At 35.3% G+C, this 15611-nt stretch overlaps 3 protein-coding genes and 1 long non-coding RNA gene across 9 annotated transcripts; 1 reads left to right on the top strand and 3 right to left on the bottom strand.

The window, feature by feature from the left end:
* Positions 1-99: 99 nt before the first annotated feature.
* On the bottom strand, positions 100-7545 carry LOC143445933 (src substrate cortactin-like). Of its 6 annotated transcripts, XM_076945355.1 has the most exons (19): positions 7431-7545; positions 7206-7306; positions 6806-6879; positions 6447-6533; positions 6155-6308; positions 5784-5894; positions 5362-5416; positions 4752-4862; positions 4409-4519; positions 3953-4063; positions 3474-3584; positions 3121-3231; positions 2792-2847; positions 2614-2674; positions 2374-2522; positions 1445-1639; positions 1108-1198; positions 919-1035; positions 100-674 (listed from the first exon to the last, which is right to left on the bottom strand). In XM_076945355.1, the coding sequence occupies exons 2-19, from the start codon at positions 7302-7304 to the stop codon at positions 538-540; spliced, it is 1941 nt and encodes a 646-aa protein (XP_076801470.1). In that variant the 5' UTR covers positions 7305-7306; positions 7431-7545; the 3' UTR covers positions 100-537. The 6 variants fall into 6 exon arrangements, with proteins under 6 accessions (XP_076801470.1, XP_076801461.1, XP_076801478.1 ...); XM_076945346.1 differs by lacking the exon at positions 7431-7545 and having other exon boundaries at positions 7206-7368; XM_076945363.1 differs by lacking the exons at positions 4409-4519; positions 7431-7545 and having other exon boundaries at positions 7206-7368.
* A 1033-nt stretch (positions 7546-8578) lies between these two features.
* On the top strand, positions 8579-9541 carry LOC143446005 (uncharacterized). Its single transcript, XR_013113877.1, has 3 exons — positions 8579-8714; positions 8825-8917; positions 9064-9541. It is a non-coding gene; the product is annotated as an uncharacterized LOC143446005 (long non-coding RNA).
* Positions 9542-9586: 45 nt separating this feature from the next.
* On the bottom strand, positions 9587-12292 carry LOC143445979 (DDB1- and CUL4-associated factor 13-like). Its single transcript, XM_076945409.1, has 11 exons — positions 12137-12292; positions 11845-12044; positions 11513-11707; positions 11230-11417; positions 11008-11136; positions 10744-10869; positions 10568-10669; positions 10375-10447; positions 10080-10174; positions 9911-9979; positions 9587-9811 (listed from the first exon to the last, which is right to left on the bottom strand). The coding sequence occupies exons 1-11, from the start codon at positions 12204-12206 to the stop codon at positions 9688-9690; spliced, it is 1371 nt and encodes a 456-aa protein (XP_076801524.1). The 5' UTR covers positions 12207-12292; the 3' UTR covers positions 9587-9687.
* Positions 12251-13868, bottom strand: LOC143445989 (zinc finger and BTB domain-containing protein 41-like). Its single transcript, XM_076945420.1, has one exon. It carries the CDS (start codon positions 13588-13590, stop codon positions 12661-12663), a length of 930 nt encoding a protein of 309 aa, XP_076801535.1. The 5' UTR covers positions 13591-13868; the 3' UTR covers positions 12251-12660.
* Positions 13869-15611: the final 1743 nt, after the last annotated feature.

Below are 15611 nucleotides of genomic sequence, written 5' to 3'. Positions count from 1 at the left end.
AGGTTTGTGATAGTTTTTCTTGAAACTTGCCACCATAACAAAGTGGCTCCATGAAGGTTTCTCTGACAAGTTGCTACAGTTAAGTTCTGAAGCGAGAGATGACTTTGTCAAAATGATATATTGTTATACAGATAATGGTGGACAAGATAATGCTGTCCACTTATTATACGAGTCCATGAATGAAACATAATTAATACAGCGGCGATCTCGAATATGTAAGTGCGCAAAATACAAAAGCAAAATGATCAGAGGAATGAAAACGAAAGGCAGCCAGATAAGTTTTGATTAGATTTTGCCATTTAAAGAGGATCAGATATTTGTCAGCAACGAAACAAGTTAAATGTGCTTGAGCCACTTATACAATCAAAAATCATCGACAAATATATATGAAACTATTCTGAATAAGATACGCTTGTCTGCACAATGATAAAAGCATTGCTTCATTACAAAACAGACGAAGCACTGTGTGCTTGCCATACAGAGTACAGCATCATCACAAGGGAATCTTCATGATGGAGGATGATAGTGCATCCCCGTTCACTCGATTAGTTCGACAAAATTTGCCGGAAAAAGTCCGGTTTTACCATGACATGTTCCGCTCCACCACCCCTCATCCACCTGATCGATGTTGGTGATGACTTCATCCGGATCAAATGTAATCTCGTCATCACCGGCTGGAAAAGTGAATAAATAAGAGAAATAAACAACTGATTCATTAACAGCAGAAGACCATATGCATGAGGAATACTGCATCGGACGATGTTTAAACTCATTAAAACCACAATTTCAATTTTTAAATACACCAAATATTTCTGCTTTGAAGATAAGTCAGCTAAGTGCATAACAACTTTGCGACGTAGCAGAGCAAGCCGACCTCAATGTTCAAAGGAAAAGTTGAGATGTAGAAAATATACTCACTTGCTTGGTAGTCGAACAAAGATCTTGCACGCAATCCCTGATTGGCAGGAGGAGTTTCATCAACTCCAGCGTACACATTTTCATCATCGACCTGTTGAGCAGGTTCTCCGCCGAACGCTAAATAAGAGTTCAAGGTCAAAATATGAAAGATCAGTAAACGGCAAGGTTAGTGACAAGAGAAAGACTCACTCTCGTATGCGTCAAAACCTCCACCGTCTTGTCTGGCTGGTACGTCTTCGTAGGCCGTGTCTTCAACGTAAGTGGGTTCTGGTTCATAAGCCTGAGAGCACCGCAAGTAAAGTAACTTATTACAGACTTTGTATTAAATTATGTTGCTGCTGCTTAAGGCAGTCTATCAATCCACTCAATACTGACTAAAGTATTTTTCTGTAAATCTACTGATGTTGATTAAGCCATTGTAGACGACAACTAAATGCTCGGTAATTATTAAATTCAGGAGGGTAGCAATTGACATCCTATTGTCAGTGTAGCAATGTTAGATTATGAAAGTAGTAACTCAACATACCTCCTGTGGTCCAGGTGGAAGAGCCCTACTTTCTTCTTCTTTAATCTTCTCTTCTTCGTATTCCTGTCGTCTTTCCTCTTGCTCTCTCCATTGTCGTTCCTCTTCTTCTCTCCTTTCTCTCTCCTTTTGCTCACTTGCTTCTTCTTCTTCCATTCTCCGTCTGTCCTCTGCTTCTTGCTGATGAAAATCTTCCTCCTAAAGTTAGCAGGAGAATTAAGCAGTAGAAGGTCATTACAAATATTTGCAACACGTTAGGTTTAACTTATTATGTTAGGTATAACTTATTATGTTAGGTATTGTAACACATTTTAAAAACAACTGCAATACAAACCAACACTTTTTTGTGCAGCTAACACAATTAGAATGAAGGAGTATTTTGTTAATTTTCTACTTTATTATTTTTGCATGCTTTGCTTTTGTCATTCAAGTTTTGTTACTGTGATTTATATTAATTACTATGGTTGACGGTCTCTTACTTTCTTATACAATGTTGCTCCTTGTTTAATGCTGTTGTTTATTTTATAACTGTTCACATATATTTCTTGGGATGTGTCAAATGCAAGTTTAAGTTTATTTAAAACCTGGATTTCAAGTTAACTTTCTCTTAAACCTCTGACAATAATTTACGATTATCACGAAGAGCGACCATTTTCTGAGTTGTAAAAAATGTCATCACAATTACAGCCCAACTCACTATAAACCACAAGCCCAATAATTTGAAACAATATGGTATTGATAACTGTCGGTGTGTATGTTTCTGAAGCCCCAGCGTTTCATTCATTTAACTCGCCAAATGCAAAATCTCACAAATCGCTAACTAGTGTTATGTGTACCATACGTTGGAAACCGCTAATCTACAAATGAAGATGAGTAACGTCTTCTTTGAAATATAAACCTACATATTGATCAAAAATGACTAAGTAACGAACCTGCTGCTTTCGTTCCAATGCTTTTCTCTCACTTTCCTCCCGCGCCTTTCTCCGCGCTTTCTCTTCCTCTGCTCTCTTTCGGTTCTCTTCTTCATTTGCCATGGCGAGGTTTTCGAATTTGCTTCGAAGGTTTCCCGCACTTCCACCAACTTAATTGAACGGCACTTTGTTAGGTTAAATTTATGATATCATTTTGGCCTAACAAGTGAAAAGTTGAAATGGCAGAAACATGGAAATTACCTGCAGCTGTTTTCTTGTAACTTGTGGTCACACCGGACATGTCTTCGAACGTGCCGGCAGACTGGAGAAAGATAAAAGCCCCGTTATTCATGAATGTATCACTGTAATGCCCATATGAATATATTAATCATTATAAGCAATTAATGCTGGACTTGGTAAAGAATAACACTGTCAGCACCTCATCTTTGCGGTCGGTCTGTACGCCATATTGACCACCAAAGCCTTTGGAATAATCTGAAACAACATCAAATATCTTTTAGCAAACTTTCACTTTCGTATGTAATCACTTGTACGTTGCAGATAAGGCAAATTTGAAATCGCAGGTGATGGTGTCATGTACATGGAGGTAAATGTATTTGAACAGTATACCTGTGAAGTGACAAACATGCATACAATACAAATGCAAGTATGCAGAATAGATCTTATTTCACATCAAAAAGAAATGAGACATATTGGATTTATGCTCTACTTTCAACAACAGAGAAATGGGGAAACTTTTTCAGTCACCTTTCTGGGATTCGTGTTTAGAGAGAGCTTCCTGGTCACCCCAGCCATGAGCCGCTTTGTCTTGCCGATCTTTCTGCACACCGTACTTACCGCCGAATCCGGTCGTGTAATCTTTATCATGCAAAAAAAAAACATGCTTGTGATGATATGATACCGGCATGAAATAAAACATGATAAAGACTAAGTGCACGTGTATACAGCAATCCAAAAATAAAATAACGATGTAAACGTTTAAAATGCGATTAAAATGGGTTTGTAGCAGGTCGATGAAAGACCCTTTCTGGTGTAGGTTTGGTTTTAATATGTAAAAATGAGACTGATATGGAAAGAGTTGATCTTGGGCACTTATCAACCTTTTTGTGACTCGTGTTTGGCGAGAGTGCTTTGCTCCTCCCAGCCATGAGCAGATCTATCTTGACGATCTTTTTGGACTCCGTATTTTCCACCGAAGCCAGAAGAGTAATCTGTCCGTGCACATGCAAATTTTACAACAAAAATAATTGCAAAAACCACACAAAAATCAACGAAATTAAGCCAAACATCCACTTAATAAACAGGTGCAAATGGTTCTTAATCACATCTGAATCAATGACAAATGTTCGTCATAGTGAATTCCTCAAGTGTTAACAAAATAAATTGAAACACAATGATTTACAGGATAATTATCATGAGTTTTAATGGTAAAAGGCTATGGTGAAACTGGTAATACAACAACAACAGTAAATCTTTTGAACTAATAATGGTTGAGTACTTTACTTTGTTTTATAAATTTTATCAAAAGTGACCACCAGTGGTATATAGTAAGGAAAACAACTCAAGAGATAAAAATAACCTTTTTGTGACTCGTGCTTAGCAAGAGAGCCTTGCTCATCCCAGCCGTGAGCTGAACTATCTTGCCGATCTTTCTGGACTCCGTATTTTCCACCAAAACCGGTAGAATAATCTGCTCATGCGATCATAATCACAATACAAGCACAAAATAATTACACTGCTGTTTATTACAAACATCATTTTACAGATTTTGTCAAGTTCAAATGATCAAGTTCCTCTGTTCAACTAACTTTACCATCAACCATCTATGTACTACAACAACTTGAATTTAAACTGAAAGATTCAAAATGTCTATTAAATAACTGTTTTAAAAAGTAGGGCTTATGTACGGATAAGCTTTTGCTTTCTTTGCTTGTGATTGTAATTAACACCAGCATGCTAAAAAGTAGTTTATGGTGAAATGCAGCAAAAATAAAACAAAACAGTGCATGAGTGAGTGAAGTGATAAATTTCCAACCTTTTTGCGATTCATGTTTTGAGAGCGATTGTTTCTCGTCCCAGCCATGAGCCGCACTGTCCTGACGATCTTTCTGCACACCGTACTTACCACCAAATCCGACAGAATAATCTTAGCCATGCAAAATAATCCCAACGAAAATTTTAAATCAGACCACACCAGCAAAACCACTTGCAAAATCAAGTTAATCCCTCCTCATATTGCAGGAAAGTAAAATAAATCATGTTGATAGACAATTCGATTGTTTTAGCAAAATGTTTTCACATTTTATAAGATTGCTTGAACATTAAATTTTTGAAATCAAAGTACGAAAAGAATGAAGTCAAGTTATAGAGACAAATACCTTTCTGTGATTCATGCATGCTAAGATTAGCCTGATACTCATAGCCAACTGCAGATTTGTCAACATGGTCTTTTTGTACACCATATTTGCCACCAAATCCCTTTGCATAGTCTAAATGCAGAAAAATACAATTGTTTTCAAGTAAAAGGCAAAATCAAACCACCATCGGTCACTATTAAGTTAGAGCTTAGCGAAAAAAAATCTAAAACAAGTGGTATACATCTGTTGGTATACTCAGTTAACGTTGTCTGCTTTGTTTAACTCAAAGTATGGCAATTTAATCTCTCCAGGCAAAATATTCAGTAAATTAAAAGTACATAGCTGTCGCTAATTGAAATTCTTTTTAATTAAAAATTTCAGGTAATTCAAAGTGCTTTTGAAAGCCCAAGGTTGAAACAGCATTTTTATTTTAAAATTTGATGTAATTCAATGGATCCCTTTAGTTTCCGCTTACTGAGTTTTCGCAGTATATAAATAATAATACGCAGCATTTATAGACCTGCTTTTCCTGCTAAAAGCTCTAAATCGCTTTACAACTTCTAGAGAAACAAATATATATATATACTAAGTTTTAAACATTGCAATGATACTTATAAATGTATAGATTTACCTTCTTGGGATTCGTGTTTGGCTCTCTCTGCATGGTAATCAAATCCAACGGCGGACTAAACAATACAATAAATAACTACATACACTTTAGGAATGACATTGACATTACATTGGCATTTCTTTGTGAATACATTAAATCGGATGCCACAGGGGAAACAGGATGTTACTTTATGCAACGTACATCTTTTCATGTAAACATTACTTTGGTTGGTTTATTTTTCTGTCCGTAACGTTATTCAAAAATTTAATTAGAAAATTGTCTAAAATAACCTGGTAATGATTTAAAAAACATTAGGATAAATTATGGTGATCTGTATCACCTTTATGGAGATCGACACCTTCTGAAAGCTTTTTCAGTGACAGCAAATGACATTTCTTAAAGCTACAATTGTTGCAATGTTACCAAGCATGAGTAAAGATTACTTTGTCAACTTTGTCTTTTTCCACACCATACTTTCCACCAAAACCCTTCGCTGCATCTGTTTGTGACTTATGTTTGGCAAGATTTTCCTTGTATGAGTAATCTACAGCTGACTGCGCAAAACATGTAAAAGCAGATATAACAGATATGTATATATATAGTAAACACTCTAATTTATGTACAATTACTTAGTCAGTAGCCTGACAAATAATCCAGTTTTGAGTTGCATAATGCTTTGTACTATTCTTTCATACAAATAAAGTTGTTAGTTTGTAATAACATTGCTATGCTGTTGCTACTATGTCGAAAAGACCTCAGTGTCAATGTATATGTTGTACTACTAGTAGTTGTGAAGTTAACATGAAGATTCCACCTTGTCAACCCGATCTTTTTGAACTCCGTACTTTCCACCAAAACCTTTTGAAGCATCTGTCTGTGACTGGTGGGCATTGAGTTTTGCCTGGTAGGATGCATCCACAGCTGACTTGTCCATCCGGTCTTTTTGAACGCCAAACTTTCCACCATAGCTGGTGAAAGCGACAACAATATTTAATGGTTGGAAAGATGACAAAAAGTATATTAAACAAAACGAAAAAATTCCGAATGTTGTAGTTAGCACCAAAAGCAGGCTCATGTGACATAGCAAGCAACAAAAGCATTTTTACCCATAAGATGCTTTCGGACCTTCATCCATTTGTTTAGCTTTTGTCTTTGCATCATCCGTTTGGACACCTTCACGTAGCTTGTTGACACTAATAAATGAAATCAAAGATACCATGAAAATATTTTATTTCAGAATACAAAGCATAACACAATGTTAATAATTATGAAAATAATAATCAAAACAACAATTAATCAATAAAAGATGCAAACTTACAATTTACAGTTTTAAAATTTGTAAATAAAAACATGTTCAAAGATTGAGAGTACAGACACTCCTGTAATCAAAACTCTCATAAACTTTTTACAAAATTTTTTTTGTATATACAGTATAACAACACATCAAAGTTAGTCCAAGTTGAACCTGATATGGGCGACTCTTCCCGACCCTTCCACTGTTTTAGAACCCCATCTTTGCTCCTGCTCACTTACTTCGTTCTACAAAATTGAAACAAAAACAACTTTATTAGCATGGTACATCCTGCAGATAAAGAATAAAGTTTGCATAACCAGTTCAAAGTTATATGAATTGTGTATATCCATGTAAAATTAACATCCATATACAACTGATTCTATGGACTCTGTTTTAAAAATAAACTTTATCATGATCAACCTTATATATGTGTGAATAATTATAACTGAACCAGTTAAGAGTTACCACACATCTTACTATGCTCTCGAGTGAAGTACCATGGCCACCCAGAAAATAATCAAACTGGGTTTCTATGCATAAAAATAAAAAGCAGTTAAACAAAGAAACCTACCACAAAATCTGCATCAGTCTCCCAGTCGTCATCTGCATTGTCATCAACCTGAGGACGACTGATGTCTTTAGTAGTATTTCCGACGGCTGACCTCCACATTACTGCATAAAGTTGCGTTTTACACTTCTATATTTATCGGATAACCTACTGCAGGTAATGCATATATCTGTAAATGTACATAGTAACACCATATAAATCAGTACCCTCTTTCACTTTTGCACTCACATGCAGATAAAGGTCTGAATGGGAAGGAGATACGTCCAATACGATCTGTCCAATACAATACGATCTGTCCAAGGTTTTAAGGTATGAAAGTTATACAGAAATAGCCTAGTTATGACCAAAATAATCCTTTAATACTCGATGCTGATGTATGTAATCGCATAAAAACTCAGACATGGTAAACATGTAATTACAAACTCATACAACAGTCATAAACATTGCGTTCTGCAACGTTCTTAAAATACCTATTTCATATTTTCAAATTAAGCTTTTGCAATTTCGGCTGTGTGCGCTGTACAGAGTATGTTCCACTAATGTTTTAATGAACCTTAACCACTGTAAATGCACTTGTTAATAGTTAATACCATGTTAATAGTTAAAGCGGGCTGAATTGAAATAAACGTATAAACTTATGATCGTCACAATCAAACGATCTATGGAAAGACTGGTCGCCTAGTCAAGTAACTGCTAATTTCGTTTATACCGGTACTTACCGGTATAGGCTACAAGGCTAGACCATTTCAGTATTTGTACCTCGAAAAAAAACAGAGAGAGGTTAACTGAAAAATTTAACTTTATCTAATGATTTACCTAACAATTCTATCACAATAGTTAAGACTCCAGCGTCCAGCTTTGTGGGCTGGACAAATTCAGCAATCGCAGTAGGCTATAGTTGCTAGTTTCCGATTTGCCTGCGGAAGTAACGATATGAATGAACCATGATGATCGATGACTAGGAAATACGTCATAATGAATTTTTGCGTCATAATACACTTGTTTTAGGTAAATTTTGGTTTGACTGTGGGACAGGTTGTTCTAAAGAATTGGAGATATCTTTTATTTATTAAGAGCTGTGAAACGCACTTTAGTGGTAAACCTGAACTAGAATACATAAATTGTTCCTAATGTTACTGAATCAACTGTTTTTGTTAGTTTTCTAATTTTCAACCCATTATTCTTGAAAATATAGTAGCCTGCAGACTTATAAGTTTTCTTGGGTCAACCTTCGAGTAGGATTAAATTTTAAATTTGTTGTTAAAAACAAAAGTTAATGAAATATTTTACTAAAATGTTTTAAAGATTACGACTTTCGGTATAAATGAAGTATGTGAATTATTACTCACAACTTTCTGGTTTATAAACAAAATGCCAATTCCCTTTGCTTTGTTTTCTGGCTATAGTTAACGGAGTTAGGTTGTTGATTGTACATTGTATTGCACTCAGAACACAGACGTTTTGATTATTTATTTCGAAATAAAATAGTCAAGAAATGGTTGATTATAATGGGTACGTGATAAATCTTGGTTTCACTTCATATTAAGAACAGTTTCAAAACTTTTTTTATCAACCACATTCTTTGGTTGCAGTGTGTGTTCATGTTGTGATATGTTTTGCAGAGAATTTTCTTTTTGCGAAAATTACGACAAAAATCACAATGGAAATTATTTCAGCCATGGTATGCAGCGTTGGATGAAAACTCACAAAAACTGGTATTTTATTCGTAACGGTTTGGATACTGTTATGGCTAGATTATAACTGACTTCATTATAAATATTATTACAGACCTACTCTGCTAATATTGATTTCGATCGTGCATTATTTTACCAAAGTGCTAAACTTGGACTTATATTTTTAGGGTACGGTTTGCAATCGTGGTGCTGTATGTTTTCGCCATTACATTTCCAGCATTTGCACTGCTCTGCTATTATACCTTTGTTTGGGATATGACAGCCTGAAATGCAGTATACACAGTTTCAGCTTTTAAGTGGAGTTAGCAATTATACTGTTTCATAATTTATGTCCTGTCTTGCCATTTATGAATGTTGTTTTGTGTTATCACTGTGTGCACATTCTTAACTTGAATGCTGCCGAAAACTTGCGAAGCAATCATGAATTCTTTTACTCACAGTATCATTTGTGTTAGGTGTTACAGTAACAGCTTAGTTTTTATGTTCAAAACTGTATTAAAAATATAGTTTAAACGAAAAGCAGTAATTAATAAATTTATCATTTTTACCATGTCACTAAAGTACACCAGTAATTTTTATCGTTTTTGTCCTTTGTTTTTTCCTTGGTGCTGTCATGATGATACAAATACACTACATTTGCACAGATGTCTAGCTTGCTTATGTTAGAACACAACATAAGCTGTCAAAACATACATCATTATCTTTTACTACATGGAGGAAGAACAGTCAATACTGTAGTCCTATTACACACCACTTAAAGGAGTTAAAAAAAACAATGATTTGAGATGTTATTAGACAAGTGAATCTTCTTCATCAATATCATCATCTTTGATTGCAGTAGTAACAATATGCTTTGCCCGTTCTGGAATATGTGGGACAGTGCCGGGTTTGCTGTGAGCTCGAAGATTTTGTTCCCTTAAAAAGAGAATTTGCGAATTATAACAAAATCAACATACATAAACAAACTTATCGCTGCCATTTGAATAATAAACAGAATATGGTGCTTGCACTTACTTCCGTCGCATAGAGTCTTTAATAGTTCGTTTCTCTTTAAGAATGCTGTAAATAGTCTTAGGAACATGTCTGTAAATATGAAGAGTTAAAGTCATTTCATTGCCAAATGCGAAGTGACTTAGCACATCAGCTAACCTACAGCAAAAGAAAACGCTAACCAACTAGTTACCTGTGCCTTGATATTCTTTTAATTTGGGGATGATACGCAAATTTTTTCTTCAGTTTATTATTATAATCTGCAGCAGCTTGCTCACGAGGTGCAAGCTAACAAATAATGCCACATTATATAATATGCAAAACATATAGATGATAATGTGATGTAGGGTGCAAGAAAAGATGCAGGAAAATTAGATATTTCATCTAATAATTTAATTAAGCTAAGCCCTATCACAAAAAGTTGTGAAGATTATGAAACATGTGTTATAATTATCCTATTGTTACATCCAATTTGTTTATGATTTTACCCTTCCTAGTTTCTCTGCAGCCCTTGCCTTCCACAGCCTTATATTCATCTCATCAGAGCCTGATAATATATACCTGGCAAATAAACATACATTATGTTGTGCTTGATACAGAATAAATGCATGTTCACTAAAATGTTTACTTCCATATCTACACCAAAATGGAATAAACGTTCTATAGCAAGTTATATAATACCTGTTGTCGAGTGACCACTTGACAGTGAACACTCTTTGCATTCTTTTTGTATGATAAACTTCTCTACTTCTACTTCCGTTAACTGGGAATATTCTAATTGACCTGAAAAAGAATGCCAGGATATGAACACTCACTGCAAAGGGCATTACACATTTTCTGTTACTTGAATTACTTACTTATCATAACTTCCCGATACAAATTCTTTTCCAGTTGGAGCATAATCAACATCTAACACTGCATCCGCATGATCTGTGTGCACGTTCGACGCAAAGTCCAGTCTCCGGATGTCAAACGTGTACAAACTAGAATTATTGTCAATCAACAAAAGTTTTAAAAAAATTCGGAGATTTAGATTTATTCTGCATCCTATTGAAAAGTAAATCATCAATTGTACTAGTACACAAAGAAACCTTGTGTAACAACAAGAATAAGCAACATACTTGTGGTCTTCATTTGCTGCAGTGAACATAAATGCTTCCATTGGGTTCCAAGCAACAACATTACTGCGAAGCTTTAGTATAACTTTGTTGACAGGAATTGACGAGCGAAGGTCATACAACACAATACTCCTGCATTCACACCAAACAACGGTTTGTTATTGTTAAACTGGTCAATAGTCATACATTGGAACATAAAGAAAAAGTGAGGAACACAAACCTTACCTATCTGCGACTGTGCTGACACACATGTTGGTTTCGACTGGATTAAAACTTATACTATTAACTGAATCTGTTCCCCATTTATAAACCTTCACAGGTTCAGATCTCTCGTCGTTCCATATGTCTACAGTTTGGCCACAAGTAGCATAAATCGGTTCTTTCCAATGATGATCAATTCCTGTATAAAGTGTCTGAAAACAAACAATCTTTCAAGCCCGAGAACGCAGGAATCATTTTAGTGCAGTAATAATCAAAAATTACAAAGTCTACCACAAATCAGACTTACCTTAGTTACTATCGTATTCAAAGGATTATGGCTTTGTTCACTCAAAGCATCCGTGGTCCAATGCTTGATGGTGTTGTCATCACCGACAGAAATAAAAGTTGTGCCGTCTGGAGCACAAGTTATACCACGTACAAATCCAGTATGGGCCGGTAATGCCCTTATACACCTTTGGTTGGTTAATGTCCACTGCCGTATCTAAAGTACATTAACATTATTCAAGAGCAGCTATTTCCATTTAAAACAGTTTCATCAGAAGTGCTATGATTAATTGATTATGTTATATCAATTACTCTATAATCTACTTTCTATACTTTTCTACAACTCAAGCTAACCTCTCCATCACAGGACCCTGAAAAAATTGTGTTTAAGCGCTGTTTGTGTTTGCACATGCAGCAAACACTGTCGGTGTGGCCATTCAACGATGCAAGAAATGGCTTCGCAAACACACGTTCAAGTTTGGTGGCATTTAGAGCCCTGACATATTCTCTGGGCGCCTCGAATGGATGTAGTGCAGGGTTATAATTCCGATACACTAAAAGACAAGACATGAAATACAGATGAATATGAGCAATATAATTATTAGTAATATTAATTATAATATCACTATTAATATCTTTAACTTACCTTTATGAATATCTAATTTTGTTTCTCTTTGATAATCATCTGGATTCCTTGATAAAACCTTTATTTTCATAACAAAAACCAGATATTACAAATATCAAAATGAAAACCAGCAACCTAAGCAGCAAAACCATGTAGTTAATGTTAATAAGAAAATGTCACCCAAGAAATAATAAAAAATTTTATACTTCATAATCGTATGGTCAGTTACTACAGTATGTACACCTTGTTTGAAATGCAATATAGAAACATGGCAAGTTCTTGCAAGAAACATGCACATAGTCAGAAAAAAACAAGCTAAAATCATTACAATTAAATTTTGGCACAACCAGTTTCATGCTCAAAGTGAAAAATCAATTATATATCTGAATATCTTGTATATGCAGCTTAGATATTGTTCATTATTCCTCAACAATTTAATAATGTTTAAACATATATGGTACAAGGAAACAGAAAGCAAAGTATTTTCTGACAGAAGTACAATAACTAAACACACATGAGGTAAAATTGAGCCTGAAATATATCAATTAAACTCCAACAGTGATTATTTTAGGCTTTATTCCTGTTATTTGAGAAAGAAGGCTTATCTTGTTGGTTTTTCCTTTTCTTGCCTTTCTAGCAGGTTTATCTAATCTTTTACGAGTTGGACGAACATAATCTGGCGCGTGTGTGACCATATGCTTTTTTAAGCTATGGTTATGAGCAAATACTTTCAAGCAACCTTCAGTAGGACATTTGAAGGTTTTAACATTTTCATGTTGGATTTTTATATGGGTTTTAAGATTAAATTTCTTGACAAATGTTCGGTCACATTCTTTGCACTTATACAGCTTTCTTACTTCTCCGTGTGACACCATATGCTCACGTAATCGGCATGCCATGCGAAATGTCTTGTCGCATTTTGTGCATGGAAACCTCCGGGGATGTTCCTTGCTCACATGGCTTCTTAGGTCGGTCCAAGTGTCAAATCGTTGATTACACTGGTCACACTTATATCCATTATGAACTTTTTCATGTCTGTTCCGATGGGCAAGTGTCAAGAATGCTGTCTCACATTTAGTGCATTTAAATGGAAGCACATTTGTGTGAATGTATGAGTGCTGTGTTAACAAATGATGCTTTGCGAACGACATGTCACATTCCTCACAGCAATATTTTTTCTTTTTTGCTTTCACCTCTTTTAAGTTTTCAAAATCTTTTGAAAAATGTGATTTTCTGTGCTTATGCATAGCTAATTGACTTGGAAATTCTTCATTACAATCTTCAATGGGGCATTTTATTCCTAAGTTATGATGGGTTAAAGCATGTCTTTGTAGTATTTCAGCGTCGGCGTAGACTTTTCCGCAAACATCGCACTTATCCGTCCACTCACTTTTGTCGACATGATTTCTAGCAAAGTGTAACCTTAGATGTCTGTTTTTAGTGTAAGACTTTCCACAGACTTCGCAGCTAAACATGATTGCTAGTTGATCTCCTCACAGCGTTAAAATGTACAGCAAAGCAAGCACTCTATCAAAAACGAAAACAAGACTTTCCAGTTTTCCGCACCCGGATTCTACTACAAGTATAGCCAGTGGACTCGACTGCCCAACACAGCAATCGTGGGTGGCGGGCGCACACGTGCAAAATGATGTCATCTGTGTTAAATAATGCGTGACCAGCTGTTTCTTCCTACTTTTTCCTTTTCGACCAATTACAGTACTTAGATCGTCGGTGAGAGCGTTCACTGCATTCGTACAGTAGGCCTATAGTCTTATTTTAAAGTAATGGTTTGTTACAATTGTTACTGTTAATTGTTACATAAGTAAAAAAAAATACAGCGTTAAAACATAAAAAAGAAAAAGTTTATTTACTGTATTTTTCATCGGGGCAATCACCGAGTCACAACGACATTATACCTGTAATTATGCCAGGTATATAAAGTTTTGAATTATTTTAAGGTTTTGAAATGCAAGATGCTCAGAATTTTGAACATGTGTGATGGTTATGGTGATGTTAGCCGCCCAGGCGTAACCCGTGGTGGCGAGCTTGAATGTCATATTTCGGTTTGTATATACTTCTAGTTAATTAATTTTAAAGTTTGCTTGACATGCAAAACGAAATCAGCGTACCGTATTTTTTCGAATAGAAGACGCGGCCACTATTTTTTATTTTTGATCATATTGCGCTGCTTTTAATCGAGGGTGGCTTCTAGTTTTTAACCAATTCAACAGACAATGGGACTCTTTTACTGTGCTGATAATCCTGTTTAAACAGCGGACGCATACTGTATAAGGCCGCTCGCACTTCGAGTTTCTTGTTGAAAGAATGCTTTCACACTTCCGATTCGGCACGCTGTGGGCGTTCAACTTTGTCTAAATGATGACGTTCAATAAAGCAATACTTTAGCATCGTTCGTTGCGGCTTCTATTTTTTATGCTCAATCTTGTACTCTATATTCTCATATTCTACTTAACGCCTGCAGATATCACGCAAACTCTCACACATTTTACATCATATGCTTCCCGACCACGTTTCTATAGGTGCCATACCAAGTAAGTCCAGTGCGTAGGATTCAAACCACTTCAAAATAAGAACTATAGGTAGCATATTTTAAAATTTTCTTTGTCTTGTGAAGAAATTTTTATGCTTCTCACTCGAGAAAAATTTTGACAATCCAATGCTCAAGAGTCAAGACGATTGTAATCTACAAAAGAATCAAAGTGGGTCGGAAATTTTTGATTGTTAAGTCTATTGGCATTGGAATAAATCTTGCCACACATAACAAATGACAACGGTAACTCAAAAAGCGTCTATTTCAAAAGCTTATGTAACTCGTTGTTATTTTCCAAATGTATTCATCATTAATTACGTCTTTTCTCTTTAATGTTGCAGTATAATCATGTTTTACTGGGGTTGTTTTACCAAGTCGTTTTTTGCGATTTGAATCAGGTGGAGTCATTTTGAGTTGAGGCTTGGGTAAGTCGAGTCAATTTAAGCTCTATATCAAGTCGGTTTAAATTCTGACTTGCGTCAAGTCAAGGTCTTTAACTACAACAATATTCTGAGGTCACACACTGCATTGCATTAAACTGGTTACTATAATATCATGGCTGTCTACCAATTAGTCTGGTTGATACTCGTTACAGAGAGTTATAATTTTGTAGGAAGATATCCATTTTTGTTACCTAAAGTTGCCTTTCTTGTCTTCACACTTGACAATGCGTGACTGCAGTCGTTTTGGTCTTTAACTCCAGTCAAGTTGGTCCATCAAAATATGTGAATTGAGTCAAGTGAAGTGAAGTGAAGTGAAATGACGTGATAATGAGGGAATTGACTTGAGTCCTTAGAACATTGTGTTTTAATATACTAAAAGTTTATGATCTTTGAATAGTTTTGGATTAGTTAAAATTAAGCACACCTATATTGTCTGGTCAAATTTTTTGTTTGCTTGTGTTGAGCAAAAAATATGGTGCCAGCCATTATAAAATATATCAAC

Source organism: Clavelina lepadiformis, chromosome 1 (assembly GCF_947623445.1).
Source record: "Clavelina lepadiformis chromosome 1, kaClaLepa1.1, whole genome shotgun sequence".
Classification (NCBI taxonomy): domain Eukaryota; kingdom Metazoa; phylum Chordata; class Ascidiacea; order Aplousobranchia; family Clavelinidae; genus Clavelina; species Clavelina lepadiformis.
This window is presented reverse-complemented; position numbering and strand designations above follow the sequence as displayed.

What these genes read in the sequence shown, in the direction of transcription:
- LOC143445989 (XM_076945420.1), bottom strand. Translation starts at nt 13,590, where the DNA reads ATGTTTAGCTGCGAAGTCTGTGGAAAGTCTTACACTAAAAACAGACAT.
- LOC143445933 (XM_076945355.1), bottom strand. Translation starts at nt 7,304, where the DNA reads ATGTGGAGGTCAGCCGTCGGAAATACTACTAAAGACATCAGTCGTCCT. An exon ending in AGACTGATGCAGATTTTGTG is followed by an intron (nt 6,880 to 7,205) that starts GTAGGTTTCTTT and finishes TCAATTTTGTAG; the next exon opens with AACGAAGTAAGTGAGCAGGA. An exon ending in CAAACACGAATCCCAAGAAG is followed by an intron (nt 4,863 to 5,361) that starts GTAAATCTATAC and finishes TTCTGCATTTAG; the next exon opens with ACTATGCAAAGGGATTTGGT.
- LOC143445979 (XM_076945409.1), bottom strand. Translation starts at nt 12,206, where the DNA reads ATGAAAATAAAGGTTTTATCAAGGAATCCAGATGATTATCAAAGAGAA. An exon ending in CTGCAGAGAAACTAGGAAGG is followed by an intron (nt 10,175 to 10,374) that starts GTAAAATCATAA and finishes ATTATTTGTTAG; the next exon opens with CTTGCACCTCGTGAGCAAGC. An exon ending in AAAGACTCTATGCGACGGAA is followed by an intron (nt 9,812 to 9,910) that starts GTAAGTGCAAGC and finishes TCTCTTTTTAAG; the next exon opens with GGAACAAAATCTTCGAGCTC.